This window comes from Rhipicephalus sanguineus, chromosome 7, assembly GCF_013339695.2.
Source record: "Rhipicephalus sanguineus isolate Rsan-2018 chromosome 7, BIME_Rsan_1.4, whole genome shotgun sequence".
NCBI lineage: Eukaryota > Metazoa > Arthropoda > Arachnida > Ixodida > Ixodidae > Rhipicephalus > Rhipicephalus sanguineus.
The window spans coordinates 144,239,958-144,257,072 of record NC_051182.1 but is presented as its reverse complement, the minus strand read 5'-3'; the positions used below and the strand labels follow the sequence as shown (position 1 = coordinate 144,257,072).

Below are 17,115 nucleotides of genomic sequence, written 5' to 3'. Positions count from 1 at the left end.
GATATTTTCTTCGCCTTATCTTGGCGTCGAGACCACTTGTCAAAACGTCGGCTCCAGTGACACGCACTGTTCAAATGCACGCGCTAAGATAGGCAGCTGCTGCCTCGAAGACGACCACGTCATTTTTCCTATTCAGTTATTGAGTTTTCACGTTCTGACCACATGTTACAACAGATTACTAGATATGCACAATGCGAACCCTGCATTTCCCTGATACTTACTGAGGTTGCAAAAATCATGAAAATTTTCCTTCTGTGACGAGATAACGAGTTCACCGCCACTGAACAAAGCTATACGAGCATTGCGACCAGCACACCAGTGTGAGCAAACAGCAACGTTGAGGCGAGTTGCTTGTCTAAAGTTGCTTGTCTAAAGGTAGCCAAATATTATGGCCCATTGTTTATCCACTTTCTTCACTTCCTGTTACCTACAATGCTCTACAGAAAAGTTGAAAGGACTTTTCGCACGTGCCTGTTTCCGCCGTCTGACGATTGAGAGTGACCCCTCGCATGATTCTGCTCACCATGCGCTTGTGTCCTCACTGGCCTTTGCTCAGGGTCGAGTCCGTTGAGGCAGTGATGCCATGACTGTACAGAATCCGTGGAAGGATTTTTTTCATGCTGCAATGAAAAGGGACAAGATAACGAAGATAATACTTACACCATGCAGCGCCAATTTGACCGAATCGCACGTGACCAAACATGCTCATTCTTGATTCGCTCTTCAGATCGCGTATAAAGGCGATTATATTTCATTTAGTCGTAACCGACGCAAGATTGTAACACCACGGGAACTGGAGCTAGATTCTTTTTTGCCCACTTAATTAGGGAATCGCCATACCGTTAATGACAATTTTTGCGGGTTAGATGAACGCGTTCGCGATCTGCGAACCGCTTCAACCAATCGCGATGACGTCCCGGCCAAACGGGCTAAACGCCAGACCCCGAGCTTGTGGCGCACGTGGCGCTGATTACACAGCCCCTGCGCGCACGCTTATGCGTTCATGTTGATTATTTCGACAGCAACGCGAGTTACTTGCGTTATGGGGAAACACGATGCGTGACAGGAACCGCAATTAACTTCCACCGAAACAAACGTAACGCAAGTCACTTGGGGGTAATATATGCAGCAATGTGTATAACGACGTTTTCGCTTGGTAGCACGTTCCGAGAATTTCATCGTCTAAAGCGTACCTGCAGCACAGGTAGTCAGTCACATGGGTCTGCGCTGCTCGAAGTCGCCTTGTGACTGGCTTTGTATGCCGGCACAACACAGTGAGGTGGATGTCACAGTAAACCGCTGCAATACAGTATACATCACATTGAACACACATGTAATCATTTCCGTCAGGCGCTATGTCCACATATGAGGAGTTATTTTGACTGTACTCCGTTCCATACATCAGGAGCAACGCTGTGGAAGTTGCCAAGACTTTTTGCAGTAGATGCGTTGACACATCGAAATAGTTTAAAAAGTTTACCACCCGTAATGCGATGTTTTCGTTTTTTGATGGTGATAAAGATGAACTCGGTTATTTTTGCGGTTGTCTATAGGTTCCTCTGTATCGCTTAGCATTTTGTGTTTTCGTATTGTGTCCTCCGCGATCAGTTCCGGTAGCGCGCAGCCGAAGCCACGTAGCCGGAGCCATAAGGTGAAACGCTGTGGTGCGTAGCTTCCACAGCGTTGCAGTTTATGTAAGAAACGGAGTATAGTGGCCAAGAAAGAGCATGAGAGATAGATACATTGCGCACAGGATGAACTGGACCTCCATAGTAGTCGATGTGTCTCGACTTAACCTCAACGTGCTGCGTATGACTCTGGCCGATCACACTGGCGAAGGCGCTACGATTATCGACGCGTCGCTTGATGAGCCGCGTTCAAGAGCCAAAGTCAAGACTGTTCTGTTTCTTTACTCGAAATCAACAACAAAAATTTGGAGGATGCAATTTGCATTTATGATTTGAATCTTCACGTAAAAATTTAACATGACTGACTGCGCAATACATAAATAATCACACGCGAATTACGGTTTATTACAGAAACACAAACAATAGCATTAATTTTCTTCCTTGAAACAATAACATTGAGTGTCTTGGAATTCTGTTGTGCAAATTAAGCACATTTACAGAGAGTCCGTCATAATTTGCGTCCGAGGGGTTTCTTGTATTCGAAAAGTGTCGGAACTCTGGTGGTTCTGTGTGAATGATAATTCACGCATGAATTTCACATTTCGCGCGGGTTGCCTTTCCTGAAATTCGTGTTTTATGGCTAGAATGACGCGACCAACAAAAAAAAATCTCGACCAACTATAGTCAGAATTTAGGAATAAATACAAGCTCAGCAGCCAGCACACCAGCCACTCAGGCAGCAACTTGCCATTCATTTGTTGAAAGGAGTTGGGCCAGATGGTTTTAATTTTAACATTTAAGTACTTTTTCGCTGCTAGTGTAAGTACTACGCCTATTAATAAACAGCTCGTCGTTCCTACTTTTTACTTAAAATATTACTAGTGGCTGAACAGCGATATCAGAATATTGCTCAAGTTTCAAACGTTTTCGACATCAAACCAGCTACGCCATCATTTCAATTTCTATGGAAAAAATCGTGTACGTCAAATTCGCGAGAGCTGCATGACGTCACGGAAATGAGCAAATGCGATTGGATAGGGCATCCACGCAAATTCCCTCTGGGTGGACAGCGGCGGCTGCGGGCGGATGATGAACAAGATGAAGTACGGATGTTAACATTAGCATAAAGGTGCACGTAAGAAGGACTGAGAAACAGACGACACGAGCGCTCTTAATCCTCCGTAAGTGCCACGCTGCCCGATTATCATAATATATTAAACTTAACTCACCCAGCTTGCTTTAATTCGGAAGGTCCATGCAACACGCACCACCAGGGCAACTATAGAGCGCATAGCGTAGACTGCGCAGATTACTCGCGTGCAAAGTTGTCGCGCGCTACCGCTTGGCACAGCCGAGGTCACTCGATTCGCCTTCGCCCTTGCAACCTGCGTTAACAAGCGAGTAACATCGGTGTGATCGTTTTGTACGCAGTAATGCCAGAATTCTTCACTTCGTGCGCATTACGGGCCCACTAGGAATGGTTTGTACCGTATCGTACGAACCATTCGAACACGTCCGTAATACCCGTAGCGCCACGTCAAAATACACTTTATTTCGTTTCCTTTCCTTTTACCTACATGCCGCTACTGGAAGAAAATTTATCGCACGTGCAAGCTTCTGCCATCTGACGATTAAAAATGACTTCGCACGATCCCGCTCACCGTTTGAGTCTGCATCGTCATATTTGGTCTTTGCTCAATGTCGACTCGATTGCCGCAGTGATGCCATGACTGCGCAGAATCCGTGGAAGTTAGGTTTTTTTCTTTTTTTCTTTTTTCACGCCGCAGCGAAAACGGAAACATTACATAATACTTATACCAGCACAAACTTGATCGAATCAATCATGACGAAAGACGGTAATTCTTGCTTCGGTCCTCATATCGTACAAGGGCTATATATCATTAGCCGTACGTGTCACAAACTGTCCCGATACTGAAAATGGACTTCCCCATTGAACTGGGGAATAGTCATACTGTTTATGACGCTATGGAATATTTAAGGACTTGAAAGCGTTCGTGTTCTGCGAATCTTTTTCGAACAAACGCGATGACGACACGGCCCGGTGGGCTAGACGCTGAAGACCCCAAGCACGTGACGCAAGTGGCGCAGCTTACACAGCCTCCGAGATCGGCGCACTTTGCTCTGACGACCCACGGGTTATAATATTTTGTTGGGGTTTAACGCCCCAAAACCATGATATGATTATGAGGGAAGCCGTAGTTGAGGTCTCCGGAAATTGCGACCACCATGGGGGCTCTTTAACGTGCACCTATTCTAAGAACACGGTCCTCATGAATTTCCGCCTCCATCGAAAATGCGGCCTCCGCGGCCGGGTTCGATCCCGCGACCTTTGGGCCAGCATTCTAGCACCGTATACATTAGAGAACCATGGCGGGTCCAGACGACATCGAATATACGGACCTCGTATGCTTCTACCTGTTACAGGAAGCTTTAAGGTTGTAATACGCACAACGTAAGTGTATTCTTTTCAAGTATTTGTGCTTCTGTGTATATGCGTTTGGGCGTTTAAAGCTTTCAGACAACCAAAATACGCTTCGTGTGTTCTGATGTTTTCGTATTCAGATATCATTGCATTGAAGATATTGGAGTATTGAGAACAATGCAAAATTAAACGCAGACTTTGGAAGAATTGGAGATTTTCGAAAAATTAAACACTTAATAAACGCCGAACATCCGCCAAAAAATGAACTCTGAAATTCAAACACCCTGCGAATTTCAAGAGAAGTAAAGTCCCAAAACACGGAGCCCTAACAGTAGTAGGCTCCGAGCATTTGTTCGTCTAAAGCTCACCTGCTAGTGCTAATCGTCGCGCGGGTCTACGCTGCCGTCCAGGCCAACAGCGAATGTACTTGACGTAGACGGAACACTCGGTCGCGCGGCCGCGAAGAGCAGGTCTGCGAAAGCGAGCTGCCTTGCTCAAAGCCCACGTTGCTCACCGTGCCGGCATGGCGTCCTATGCCGGCACAGCCCGCTGAGGTGGATGCCACAGTAGACCGCTGCAATCAAAGCATACTTGACGTAGACGGAACACTCGGTCGTGCGGCCGCGACGAGCGAAAAAGCCCCAGGTCTGCGAAAGCGAGCTACCTTGCTCAGTCGACGTTGCTCACCGTGCCGGCATAGGACTGGCGTCCTATGCCGGCACAGCCCGCCGAGGTGGATGCCACAGTAGACCGCTGCAATCAAAGCATAAAGTGCAATGAACAGATAAGTAGTATAGTTACTGTGTATTTATCTAGAAAATACACTCGAAATACATGTAATTATCCCCTTGAGGCCCACAGTCCACGTGTGCGGACGAAACACATTTTTGCGAGTTCTTTGAACTAGTGGCCAAGAAAGAGCACGATACATTGCGCATAATGATGAATAGAAGCTTCTGCTTACTCAATGTGTCTTGACTTAGCCTCAGTGTGCTACGTATGACTGTAGCCGATCTCTTTGACGAAGGCCCTACCCGCGAAATTCTCAAAATTCGCGCTTTGATTTATCCTGAAAACGACACGGCCAAACAAAATTTCGACCAACCAGAGGCCGACAGCTTCGCCATAAAAAAAGAAGTTGGGAAGGTAACGATCCAAGATTGTGTGCAGCACGCACCCAGGGCGACCAAGGACGCAGATAACGTAGACTGCGCAGATTGCTCGCGTTGGCGGTTGTTGCACGCTACCGCTTGCCACAGCCGAGGCCACTCTATTCGCCTTCGCCGTTGCAGCCTGCGTAACAAGCAAGGTAACCTCGATGTGAGCGTTTCGTACTCCCTAATACCAGAATGTTTCTGTCATGGACGTTACGGGGCCACTTGGATGGTTTGTACGACATCGTACGAACCATTCGAGCCCGTCCGTAACGCCGATAGCACCTAGCCGTGTGCAACTACATGGAGTTTCTTATATTTACTAGAGGGATCAGTGGCGCTGCGATCGTTCAGCCATCATCGGTATGATGGGTAGTACACGGATTTGCCCTGTCTTCATGCTTGCGGCTTCGAACGCACTTGTGGCTTTGTTGAAAAGACAACAAGAATGGCTCGTTGTGAATCTCCTAAGCTGGTTTGAATTAGTCAGCCTAAAATGGTAAAGGTGGTGAAGTGAGACTGCTGAACATTAGCTGAACTACGTCTTGCGACAAAGCGGCTGCAGATCACACGGAACCGAAAGAAGGGAGCTTGGGGAAATCCATGTACTGCCCATCGTTCCCATGCTGGCTGAAGCGCCGTGCGTTGCAGCTCTCATAGACACTAGCGCCAGATTTCCCTCTAGTGTGATAGTACGAAACTATGTGTGACTTTTGTACATTTCTAGAAATGGCGCAAGAACACAGCAACAGTTCTTGCCAGGTTATAACATCGTATTCCGTGCAACATACGCTACACGACAAGAAGGGCTCGCGACGAACACTTCACTGAATAGAAAAGCAATCTACCAGTTATCGCCTTATCTATATGCCTCAACTAGAATACGGTGAGAATGACGCGCACCTGCGCTATTGCTATCTCAAAGTGAAAAACGATGTAGTCCTCCCCACTAGATATCTACGTCGAATACCAATCCAATAGGACCATAGGGAAATCGCATGGAGTCTTCTCATCTCTAATAGTTCGTGCATAAGTTATAGCCGTCTCAAAATCAACGATAAAGAAATTACCACACGCTTTACATTATAAATTGAGCATTGGTGAAAAATTCACCGACGATTATGCCTAATGCGAATTCCGAGCACAGCTTCGTGTTGGGGCAAGGCCAAATAGTTTCGGCTTTCCGCAAGGTATCGACGACGCCATAAATCAATTTGTGAAGTAGGACTGCTTCCACGACAATTACTTGTCTTTCTGCGGATAAGCGAGGTACCCGCTACACATCTGTAAGGTATGCGCACTTTGTTGATGCTGCATGTGGCTGATGATGATGAATTATGGCTGAGCACTTTGCAGTGGGTCAGAAGCATTAAACCCCACACTCGCTGCGCCGTTAGCATTGTACGATGACTTATTTTATCTTCTGCCACGCTATATTACATAGGCTAACGCGATTTCTTGGCCGACATGACGTCTGTACAGGGTCTTTTTGAAACGAGTTTCAAGCACCAGCGTGGCTCTGTGGTAGAATGCTCGACTGCCCCGCAGAGGGCCGGGTTCAAATCCTATTCGATTTTGGGTATTTTTTGTCATCTTATTTTTTCATGTCTATCGGTTACTTCATAGGCAGTCTGCAGCCTATGCAAGGTTTCACTCGCATAGAGAACATGAACGCTTCAGGCTGTATACGGAGCATGACGGTGACGGCAGAAAGATTACAGTAGTACAGAATGGCAGATTCTCACTGAAAAACTTCTTGGAAATGCATTTTATCCAAGGTATCCGCGCAGTCTGCAGCCTATGCAAGGTTTCACTCGCATAGAGAACATGACGCTTCAGGCTGTATACGGAGCATGACGGCGACGGCAGAAAGATTACAGTAGTACAGAATGGCAGATTCTCACTGAAAAACTTCTTGGAAATGCATTTTATGCAAGGTTTCACTCGCATAGAGAACATGACGCTTCAGGCTGTATACGGAGCATGACGGCGACGGCAGAAAGATTACAGTAGTACAGAATGGCAGATTCTCACTGAAAAACTTCTTGGAAATGCATTTTATCCAACGCAAATGGTTCGCGAGTTAATCTTGCAATCCCCCCCAAAAAAGTCAGTTTCACCGCAAGGGCCAAGCAGTGATTGCGATGGCACCAAATTGGAACTTTAATGCAAAGGATATCGGCTGATTTTTTTTCATGTCTATCTGTTACTTTTTCATGTCTATCGGTTACGCCACCGATGGCAACGGCGGACGCCGCTCAACGCAGGAACGGGCGTTTAAGAGCTGCGCGTTAAAACTAACGCTTGTTCGTCCCAATGTCCGTAAAACTGAGTTGATACGCTTCGACCATATAGCTTCACGGTTCCCAGTCAATCACGGTACGAGCAGTAGTACAGAATGGCAGATTCTCACTGAAAAACTTCTTGGAAATGCATTTTATCCAACGCAAATGGTTCGCGAGTTAATCTTGCAATCCCCCAAAAAAAAGTCAGTTTCACCGCAAGGGCCAAGCAGTGATTGCGATGGCACCAAATTGGAACATTAATGCAAAGGATATCGGCTGATTCCCATTAGGATCCATTCAGGCGTACCTCTGCGTAACGCTGATACAAGGGAATACGGCCGCTCCAGGGAGCGAAGCTGTCTTCCTGCTATCTGTCGCTTCAACGCGAAGCAAGCGGTGAGAGCACCGCACGTACAAGGGTATGAGCCGTCCGCTAATCGTAGCCAAGATAAGGCGCGCGACAACGCTCTTTTGATCACAGGGCCATTCATGCTCCTTCTCCCGACGTAGTAGGCTGACGCGTTTTAACTACTTATGCCGCGCAGTCTGCAGCCTATGCAAGGTTTCACTCGCATAGAGAACATGACGCTTCAGGCTGTATACGGAGCATGACGGCGACGGCAGAAATTGCGCCTGGATTTTTTATTCAATTGCTATCGCGTTAAAGGTATTTGGAGTTACCACATAAAACTAGTTAGTTATGCTGGAGTTGAGTTATCGAAGCAACACTTGAATCTGGCAGTCCGCCTCAGTTTTTCTGTGCTGCCCTCTGCCGCTTTGGTAGGGCCTTGCTGGGGGCCGGGACAACGGGTAATTGCCAGGCAATTTATATAAAAATGTGTTATTAACTCACACTTCTTTTCATTTTGTCGCAGGAACGACAGCAGTCTCTCCCGATCATCTTCCACAGCTTCTGGCTCCTGCATGGAGAAAATTCAAGAATCTTAAGTTATGAACTTGTTTGAAGGGGCACAAAAAAGAACGACTTACCATTAATAAAACATTCGTTTTAAAAATGATATTTTTGACTATAAATCATTCGTTTTAAAAATCATATTTTTGATATTTTACAAGAATTGTAAAAAAAAAAAAAACTTTCCTTTGCGAGCACCACAGCCCTCACGGATTTGAACGTAGTAACGTTCAAATTCACCGTATCAAATCTGTCTTCTCAAGCTTATTCAACGTATCAAATCTTTTCTCAAGTTTCTCGCACAGCAGCCTAGGCCGCGTATATCCAATTGCTAAAAAACGGGAATTACTTCGATATATCGCATAATTCGATATAAAACCTTTAAAGGATGCTCTGTATTTTCTATGCGAATACTGGTGCACTACTTGGCTTCACGGATATTCACGATAGTTCAAGAAAGGAGGCTGCTTAGTTCAACACACGGTGAATTTTTTAGTTCTTATTTTTTCGCGGTTTGTAGCTGGCGGTGGGGATTATATGCAGGGGCGCGCTGTAGGCGAGAAAATCGGGTATCTATATGACGCTCCCCACCACGCCGCTCACTCTCCCAAATGCATGCGGGAATGTCCCCATCCGTGACAAAAAGAACTTGTGAGGGAGAGCCAACCTCTTGGGACGTTTCGCCCCGTCCGATGTTCGATATGACGTGCTCCGGTTATTTTTCTCGATGTAGACGTAAATCTCTTTATTTTGCACAAGAGCAGTCCAGATTTACGACTTCGTTCCCAATGTGAACGCGGCTCAAGGCCCCCCGTGTATAAAGCCGAAACGTGCCCTGAATCCCTACCTTATTACGTACCAACAACGCGCGTGCGGATAACGACCACGCCTTTCTGGAAGCCCTCGGCCGTTCCGGCTGTCGGCGAACGGCATTTTCGCTGCTTTGCGCCGCATATTTAAGGCGCTTCGTGCTTGCCGCGCTCCTGGGATCAGCCGATTTAACCGGATTGCGGTCAAATATGACCGAACTAATAAGAATTTGATGCCATTAAACAATGTATGCGCTGGCCTAGACCAGAGAACACGTCCGCATTATCCGATTTTTCCGAATTAACGAGTTTCGGATTAACGAGCTTGCACTGTAATTGCAGCTGAATTTATCTTACCCTTCAGTGTCCTTTTAATACACGAGAACTCAATACATTCGAAGGCATTGGAGATGAGAACATGCTAAACTTACTCGGGCTCCGTTGTTGTGTAGAACTGCCCATAATAACGCCGATGGCCACGCCGCGGCAATGAGCGTGCCGATACCGGCCTCTCTTTGCTCAGCGTCGGCTCGGTGCAGCATCGGCACTGCGTTGAAAGCAAACAACGATTTAAGAGCTATCAAAGTTGCACATCGGCACCAATTTGAGTTAGGCTTAGACACCGTACTGGTGTAGGAGACATTTATGGATGGTAGTTCGTAGCTTCAGAACGAGCTATAAGAGAACATTGGAGCTCGCTCGCCAGCGAAAGATTTGTACAGAAGCCCGCGTGCCAACTGCGAAATCTGCGTTTACGTACAGTCGCGCTCAATATGATTTGCAACACGGGAGCGCGTGACGTTTAATAAGGGCGCACGGCTTCAACTTTCTTCATTTCTGTAACTTAATATTTTCCTATTTGGGAACATCCCCCAGCGAGAGAACAGCATTTAGTTGTAGAAATAAGGGCTAGTGGAAGGAAAGAAGTTTTTACGTGAAGCCACACGCTCCCGTGTTGCAAGTCATATTGAGCGCTACTGTACCTACGGTCCGTTACAACCTGAGAAAAAAAACTTCAGCTCCGCCCATAATCGTCATTGTCCCTCCCACAGAGAATTTGTCATCCAACAGCGCTTACTGATCTCCGTGAGGTCAAACACTTCTCGAGTGTTTCAAATAGTTGACTTCCCATACAGAAACGCGTTTCTGTCGCTGGTTCTTGGTCGGAAACGTGAATGTCCTGGTAATTTTCATCAAACGCTGCTGAGCCAAACGTTTTAGGCAGTAACAACGAACCTTTAACTCCTTGCATGCGTAGCATTTACGTTAGCCGAGAAACAGTACTTCCGGTTCGAGCGGAAACCGGCTAGCAGGACTTCACAGATCAAGGGTATAGGCGTCGCGTCGCAGTTCTGTGGAGCAAGCTGCCATTCTTAGGTTGTAAACGAAACTCGCATTAGCACTGGTTAGCACAGGAGCTCGAAGGTAATGCACCGTTCTTTTTTCTGTCTCTTGCTTCTGCATCGCTTCAGTCTTTTCAAGCTATATCTGGTACTAGCCCAGGTTCCACGGGTATTCTAGCAAGGCATGACTAAGTAAAGCTCATCTTCCTCTTTAGTATCCCTTTGATGCATGAGAACATGGATGCATCTCATTAGACATGAGGACATCTTTAAATTACACAGGCTCCTCCTCCGTTGCGGAGGGCTGCCCCCGATATAAACAACGCTTCGCGCACGCAGACGTTGCGAGTTGTCGCCACAGCGCACGCTCCGAACGCAGACCTCTCGGGTACGATTTTAAAGAAAATAGCGCGCGTGCCCAAGGACCGCAACACCTGGCCTCCCAATTCCGAAACTTTGCACGTCGAGATTTCTATAAAGAGTGTAGCCCGCGAGGTTGTAAATCAAAAAAGTTGCGCGCAATACTTACGCACGGCGAGCAGGGAGAAAAGGCGCCGACTAGCGCATGGCGGCGCTGCACGCAACCGATTGCCACAGCGTGGCCATAGGAATGTGCCAGTTTCGGTCTCTCTTTGCTCAGCGTCGGCTCGGAAGAGCATCGGCACTGCGTTGAAGCGGACAACGAGCTATGAGCTAGAAATTTTGCTCATCAGCACTTTAACTTAGGCTAAGCACATAGAAACCGTACTGGTGTGCTAGACTGAGCTATGAATGGTAGTAGCTCAGTCTAGTTTCCAGGAGCGAAGTCGCACAGGGCTTCAGACAGAACAAACCAACGACGCGTCATCAACGACTAACCCATTTAAATGCAGCCGTAGTGGAGAAGAGGCAGCATCGAGCAGAAGACGAAGACGAAGAGCCGAGAGAGCGCGTAACTTATTGACGGCCCTGAATTCAAGCTGTTGGTTTTGTGAATAAACTAACCTTATTAATTTGGTTGAGTCGATGGGTAGTCTTGAAGGCTGGATGTACGAAGCCGCACCTTACCTCCAGTGTCAGCAATGCAGGAAGAATCCTCAGTTCCTCGCAGATTCCAGCCACTGCAAGTCCCGGCGTGCTGTTACTAACCAATCTTTGAGGACAGGTTGGCTACGTACCACAAGGTGAGCGCCGCGAACAAGTCGGACGATGCGGCTAAACTGGCTTATGTAAGCAGCCGGCGTCGCTAGCCTCTCGTTGCGGAATCACGAAGCCGATATTACCAACCGCGTGGGCTTCGATCAAGACGGCACACAACACGTCTAATGGGATAATAAATCAAGATGTCGGTGAAGCGCGGTTCTCACCTGCGGCAGCGGCACATTTCTCCGCAGTGTGCCTCTTTGCCCAACGTCGACTCGGTTTTTTTCCGCTTGTGCGAATCCATGCGGGTGCGCAGACCCGTAGGAGGTGGATGCCACGGTAGGCCACTGTAATGCAACAAGAGAAGGCATCATCACCATAATTATCATTAACATCATCCTGACTACGCCCACTGCAGGGCAAAAGTCTCTCCCATGTTCCGCCAATCAACCCGGTCCTGTCCTTGCTGCCACGTTATCCCCGCAAACTTTCTGCCCACCTAGCATTGCGCCTCTCCCTTGCGAGCTTGCCTACTCTTGGAATGCAGTCTGTTACGCTTAACGGCCGGCTGTTATCTTTCATCTTTCATTCTCTTTTCTTGATTTCGACTACGATGTCCTTAACACCCGTTTGTTCCCTGACCGCCTGTAGGTATCTGCTCCGTACGCATCACGATTAGGCATCAACGCTCGGGTATTGCAGTCGACTACTGCGCTCAACAACTAAGTTTCTATGTTCTATCGCACATTTTGAGTCATGCAAAACCGCTGCGCTCTAATGAATTGAAATATGAATGCATTAATCCACACTATATTACTGCTGGTCGACCAAAACAACCTTTCTAAAGACAGCCACCGCCTAATGCCTGGAGTTTAATGTCTACAGTCGTGAAAAATCATTATGAACAAGTTAAGGCAAACTGAAATTCCTGCGGTTCCGTTTTCACCGGCACGCTTAATGTCAGCATAATTTAGCATTGTGCAATCGGTGTAAGGACCAATACTTTGTGACCTGATGATTACTGGCACATGATTGTTCTCCCGAGTTTCCACTTCAGGCTCTTCCACCTACATTTCCCATTCCTCGTTCGCGTTCCGTTCGTCCACTACTGTACAGTGCGTACGGATTGAAACTCAATCCGTACGCACTAATAAGTAATCGACGTACTTCCATTTCCACCGTCTTCGGTTCGCATCATATCGGCGCAATTTCGACTGGAACACTCGGATCAGAGCCAACGTTATCTTTAACCCTATGTGCATGCCGAAATTTCCGATGCCCTCCACTACGGAGTCTCAATCATATTGTGGTTTTGGGACGCGAAACTCCAACAGTTATGATGTTGATATATGTGGCAAGGGCCACGGTCCCAACCATTATGACGTCATCTTGAAAGGCTAGATTCGTAGCAAAACGGCGCGGTTATCTTGAGCAGTTGCGCATACCCGTCGCAATATTTTTCTGGTCAGCAAAAGCTCAAAGCCCCCCTGCGAAGTGTGAAATTTGCGTTTACTAATTACAAAATTACGTTTACTAATTAGGATATATACTTCCCTTTAATGTCGACAGCGATTGCCGCGGGCGGAGCTCATTGATTTTCTCAGGTTCTCACCGACTATTGAAAGAAATCGGTGGAGCACAGTTCTCACTTGCGGCACATTTCGCCGCAGCGACTATAGAGGTTAGATTCGACGTAAAAAAATCGAAAGGGAACACTAGGATAAACGTGCACATAAGAAGGGACTAAGAAGCAGACGACAGGAGCGCTCATAGTCCGTATGTGCCACGCTGCACATTTATCCTAATATATTTAACTTACCAACTCACCCAGCATGCTTTGATAATTCGGAAGGCTCATGCAACACGCACCACCAGGGCGGCTATAGAGCGCTTGGCGTAAACTGCGCTGATTGCTAGCGTGTGGTTGTTGCACGCTACAGCTTGCCACAGCCGAGGCCACTCGATTCGCCTTCGATGTTGCAGCCCGCGTAACATCAGTTTGATCGTTTTGTACGTAGTGGTATTACGGGCCGAAACCAACCGAACACGTCCGTAATGCCCGCAGCACCCAGTTGTGTGCGACTACAATGCAGTTTCATAAAATATTTTCTGGGGGGATCGGCGGCGCTGCGATCGTTCAGCCAACATCGGTATGATGGGTATAGTAAATGCATTTGCCTATAGTCGGATACAACTTAAGACGTCAGCAGACGACCCAGACAACCGAAGCACGGCAGCCGATCGCCTCCGCCACTAAATGAATAGTCCCGCTTATGCCCTCGGCAGTGCCCTCCAAAGGTGGGGTCACCGGTCGTCCGGCTCGTGACGTCAGTCAGGAGCGCGCGCCCATTGGTGCAGGCTTCTGTGCATCCGCCTTTTGAAGAGGGAACGCCGCGGACTTCTAAAGTTGTATCCCACTATATTCTTGCTTGCGGCCCATCATAGGCGTGCGCAGGCTTCCCCATCAGGGGGAGGGGGGGCGAAGGTTTATCGCAGCGCCCCCCCCCCCCCCCCACTCATAAGTCAACGTACGAGGCAGATTGCGCGTCCCCTCCTCTTCGGCGACTAGGGGGGGGGGGTCAATGTATGGGGCCGATTTTGCTCCCCCCACCCGTGCGCACGCCTATGCGGCCCATCATTCCCATGCTGGCTGAATCGCCAGTTGTTGCAGCTCCCACAGACACTAGTGGCACCTTCCCTCTAGTGTACTAGCATGAAACTATGCACGACAACGGCACATTTCTCGAAAAGGCGAATCGATGAAGCAACAGTTCTTGCGAGATTACAACGTCATATTTTGTGCAACGTATGCTACACTAAAAGAACGAATCGAAAAGAACGTTTCAATGACGTAAGAAACATATCTGCACGTTATCGCCATATTTACCAAGTGGAGGTTAGGGCGAATGACCCGCGCCTGCTACTGCTATTTCACGATATAAGACGTTATTGCACAGTCCTCACCAGGATAGTTATAGATATCGATGTGAAACACGAATTAATGTGGCCATAAGAAATAGCCGGTGCATGAGTTACGACCCTCTTAAAATAAGCGCCAACTATTTCCACTCCATGGTATTATCAACACTCGAAACTCGGGCCAATACAATTTAACTGAAAAGTTGGAAACTGGCAAAAAACTTAGAAGCTTGTTCGTCACAATGTTCCTCATGCTTCGCGATCTCAATACCATAGTTTCACCTAATGTAACATTGAGTTGTTACGTTTCGAGCAGGTAGCTTCATGGTTGTCATTCAATCACGGTAGTAGTACAGAATCGCTCACTGAAGAGCTTCGCGAACTTCATTTTATCTAACGCAACTTAAGTCGAATAGAACTTACATTTAAAAAATCAGTTTCGCCGCAAAGGCCAAGCAATGAATGCGATGGCACCAATCTCGAAGGTTAATGCGAAGTAAGGCTAGCAGTAGGATCCATTCAGGCATACCTCTACTAACACTGGCACATGGGAATACGGCCGCTCCAGGGAGCGAAGCGTTTTCGGGTTACCTGTCGCTTCAACGCAAAGTACGCGGCGAGAGCACTGCACGCACAAGAGCATGAGCCGTCTAATGATCGTAGCCGAGATAAGGCGCGCGACCACGCAATCGCTCCCCCGAGCAACGCAGCCCTCCCCCTCCACCCATAACACTTCATACTCCTTCACCCAACGTAGTAGGCCGGCGCTTTTCGTGTCTACCTGAGCCGCGCAGTCTGCACTCTTCACAAGCTTTCGCTCGGACATAAAGCATGCGACGCTTCGGACTTATACGGTTCCTATCGCGATAGAAGTACTGTCACCACATAAATCTCGTTAATAATAATGATGGGGGTAGAGTTACCGAAGTAACTTTCGTGAATAAAATATGTTATTTAACTCACACTTTTCCTTTTCATTTTGCTGTAGAAAGAGCAGCCTTAAACGGTTGTCTTCCCCTGCTTTTGGCTCCTGTATGGAGAAAATTGAGGAAGGGGCACGAGAAAAAAAAAGCTCACTGAGCATTAACAAAGTACACATTTTAAAAATGATATTTTCAGAAACTCTGCAGCGAGATTGTGTTTACAAGAATTGCAAAAAAAAATAATTTTTTTTTTGCGATTACCAACACATAGCAGGCCAGTACGCTGCCATGGATTTCAATGTATCTTATTAACGTTCATGTGGTGCAGTAAACATTCTTGAAACTTGTCAAGTCCAGTCAAATCTTTTAAAGTAAAACCAATTGCTAACTAGGCCCCAGCACACATCGTAAAAAATAAAAACTGGCATTAGCACAGGAGCTCGACTTTTTTGCTTCTGCATTTTTTCTGGCATCCCTTCTGCTAGTGCGAGCTTCCGTTCGCACTAGCAGTGGTTACATGTGTATGTAATGCGAGGTAAAGCAGTAGGATCCATTCAGGCGTACCTCTACATTCTGTAAAACGTATGCTATACTAGCATAGGAAGGTATGCTATACTTCAGGTATTCTAACAAGGCATGACTAATTACATCTGGACAGTGTCATTTAATGCGTGAGAACTTGGATACATCCGAAGGCGCTGGAGATGAGGACGCGTTTAACTTACACAGGCTCCTTCGTTGCGGAGGACTGCCCCAGACGTTGCCAATTGCCACGGCGCGGCCACGAGCGTGCCGATACCGGCGTCTCTTTGCTCAGCGTCGGCTCGGCGCAGCATCGGCACTGCGTTGAAAGCGGGCAACTATTTTAGAGCTAGCAATCTTGCACATCTGTACCAATTTTCCTTAGACGTGGGAACTATACTGGCGTGCCGACTGAGTTATGAATGGGATTTCTCTCGCGAGCGAGAGAGATTGCGAAATCTTTGTCTACCTGTGTAGTTCGTTACGACCTGAAAAAAAAAAAATTAGCTCCGACCAAAGCCATCGCTGTTCCTCCGACAGGTAATTTTACACAGATGCTCCATCCAAAAGCGCTTACTCACTTTCTTAACGTAAAGAACTTGTGTATCACACGCTTACTGAAATGCAAAAAAGACGCGTATACCATCGGGGAATAATATTAAGACAGAAGAGAAAATGGCGTCTTAAAATTCTTCCTCGATGGTACGCGTCTTTTTTGTATTTCAGTAAGCATGTACCAACTAGCACAACAACAGGTTTTAGTAAGCGTTTCAGATGCTTGACTTGCCCAGAGACGCGTTTTTATCGATCGTTCTCGATCGGAAACTTGAATGACCTGGTTAAATTTCATCAGGTATTCTGTCATCGCTGCTCATTAAAATGTTTTAGGTAGTAATTTAACTCCTTGTATGCGTAGTATCTACGTTAGCCGAGAAAAAATTACTTCCTGTCAGAGAGCAAAACCAAGCCAGCACAACTGTCTTTCACAGATCAAGGGGCAGACGCGCAGCGGTACTGTCGCTGCCTTTATTTTTTTTTTCGGGGGGGGGGGGGG

The 17,115-nt window shown here is 47.2% G+C and overlaps 1 protein-coding gene and 1 long non-coding RNA gene across 2 annotated transcripts in view; both read right to left on the bottom strand.

The window, feature by feature from the left end:
* Positions 1-479: 479 nt before the first annotated feature.
* On the bottom strand, positions 480-2,996 carry LOC125759368 (uncharacterized). Its single transcript, XR_007416970.1, has 3 exons — positions 2,858-2,996; positions 1,194-1,299; positions 480-620 (listed from the first exon to the last, which is right to left on the bottom strand). It is a non-coding gene; the product is annotated as an uncharacterized LOC125759368 (long non-coding RNA).
* A 2,345-nt stretch (positions 2,997-5,341) lies between these two features.
* LOC119400926 (uncharacterized) overlaps positions 5,342-17,115 on the bottom strand; it is a 34,929-nt gene continuing 23,155 nt past the window's right edge. Inside the window, exons 11-17 of the mRNA XM_049417535.1 lie at positions 16,265-16,380; positions 15,580-15,646; positions 11,922-12,044; positions 11,105-11,239; positions 9,664-9,779; positions 8,364-8,430; positions 5,342-5,364 (exon numbers count right to left, since the gene is read on the bottom strand). Coding sequence (XP_049273492.1) covers positions 5,342-5,364; positions 8,364-8,430; positions 9,664-9,779; positions 11,105-11,239; positions 11,922-12,044; positions 15,580-15,646; positions 16,265-16,380 — 647 coding nt within the window. The remainder of the gene's footprint in view (positions 5,365-8,363; positions 8,431-9,663; positions 9,780-11,104; positions 11,240-11,921; positions 12,045-15,579; positions 15,647-16,264; positions 16,381-17,115) is intronic.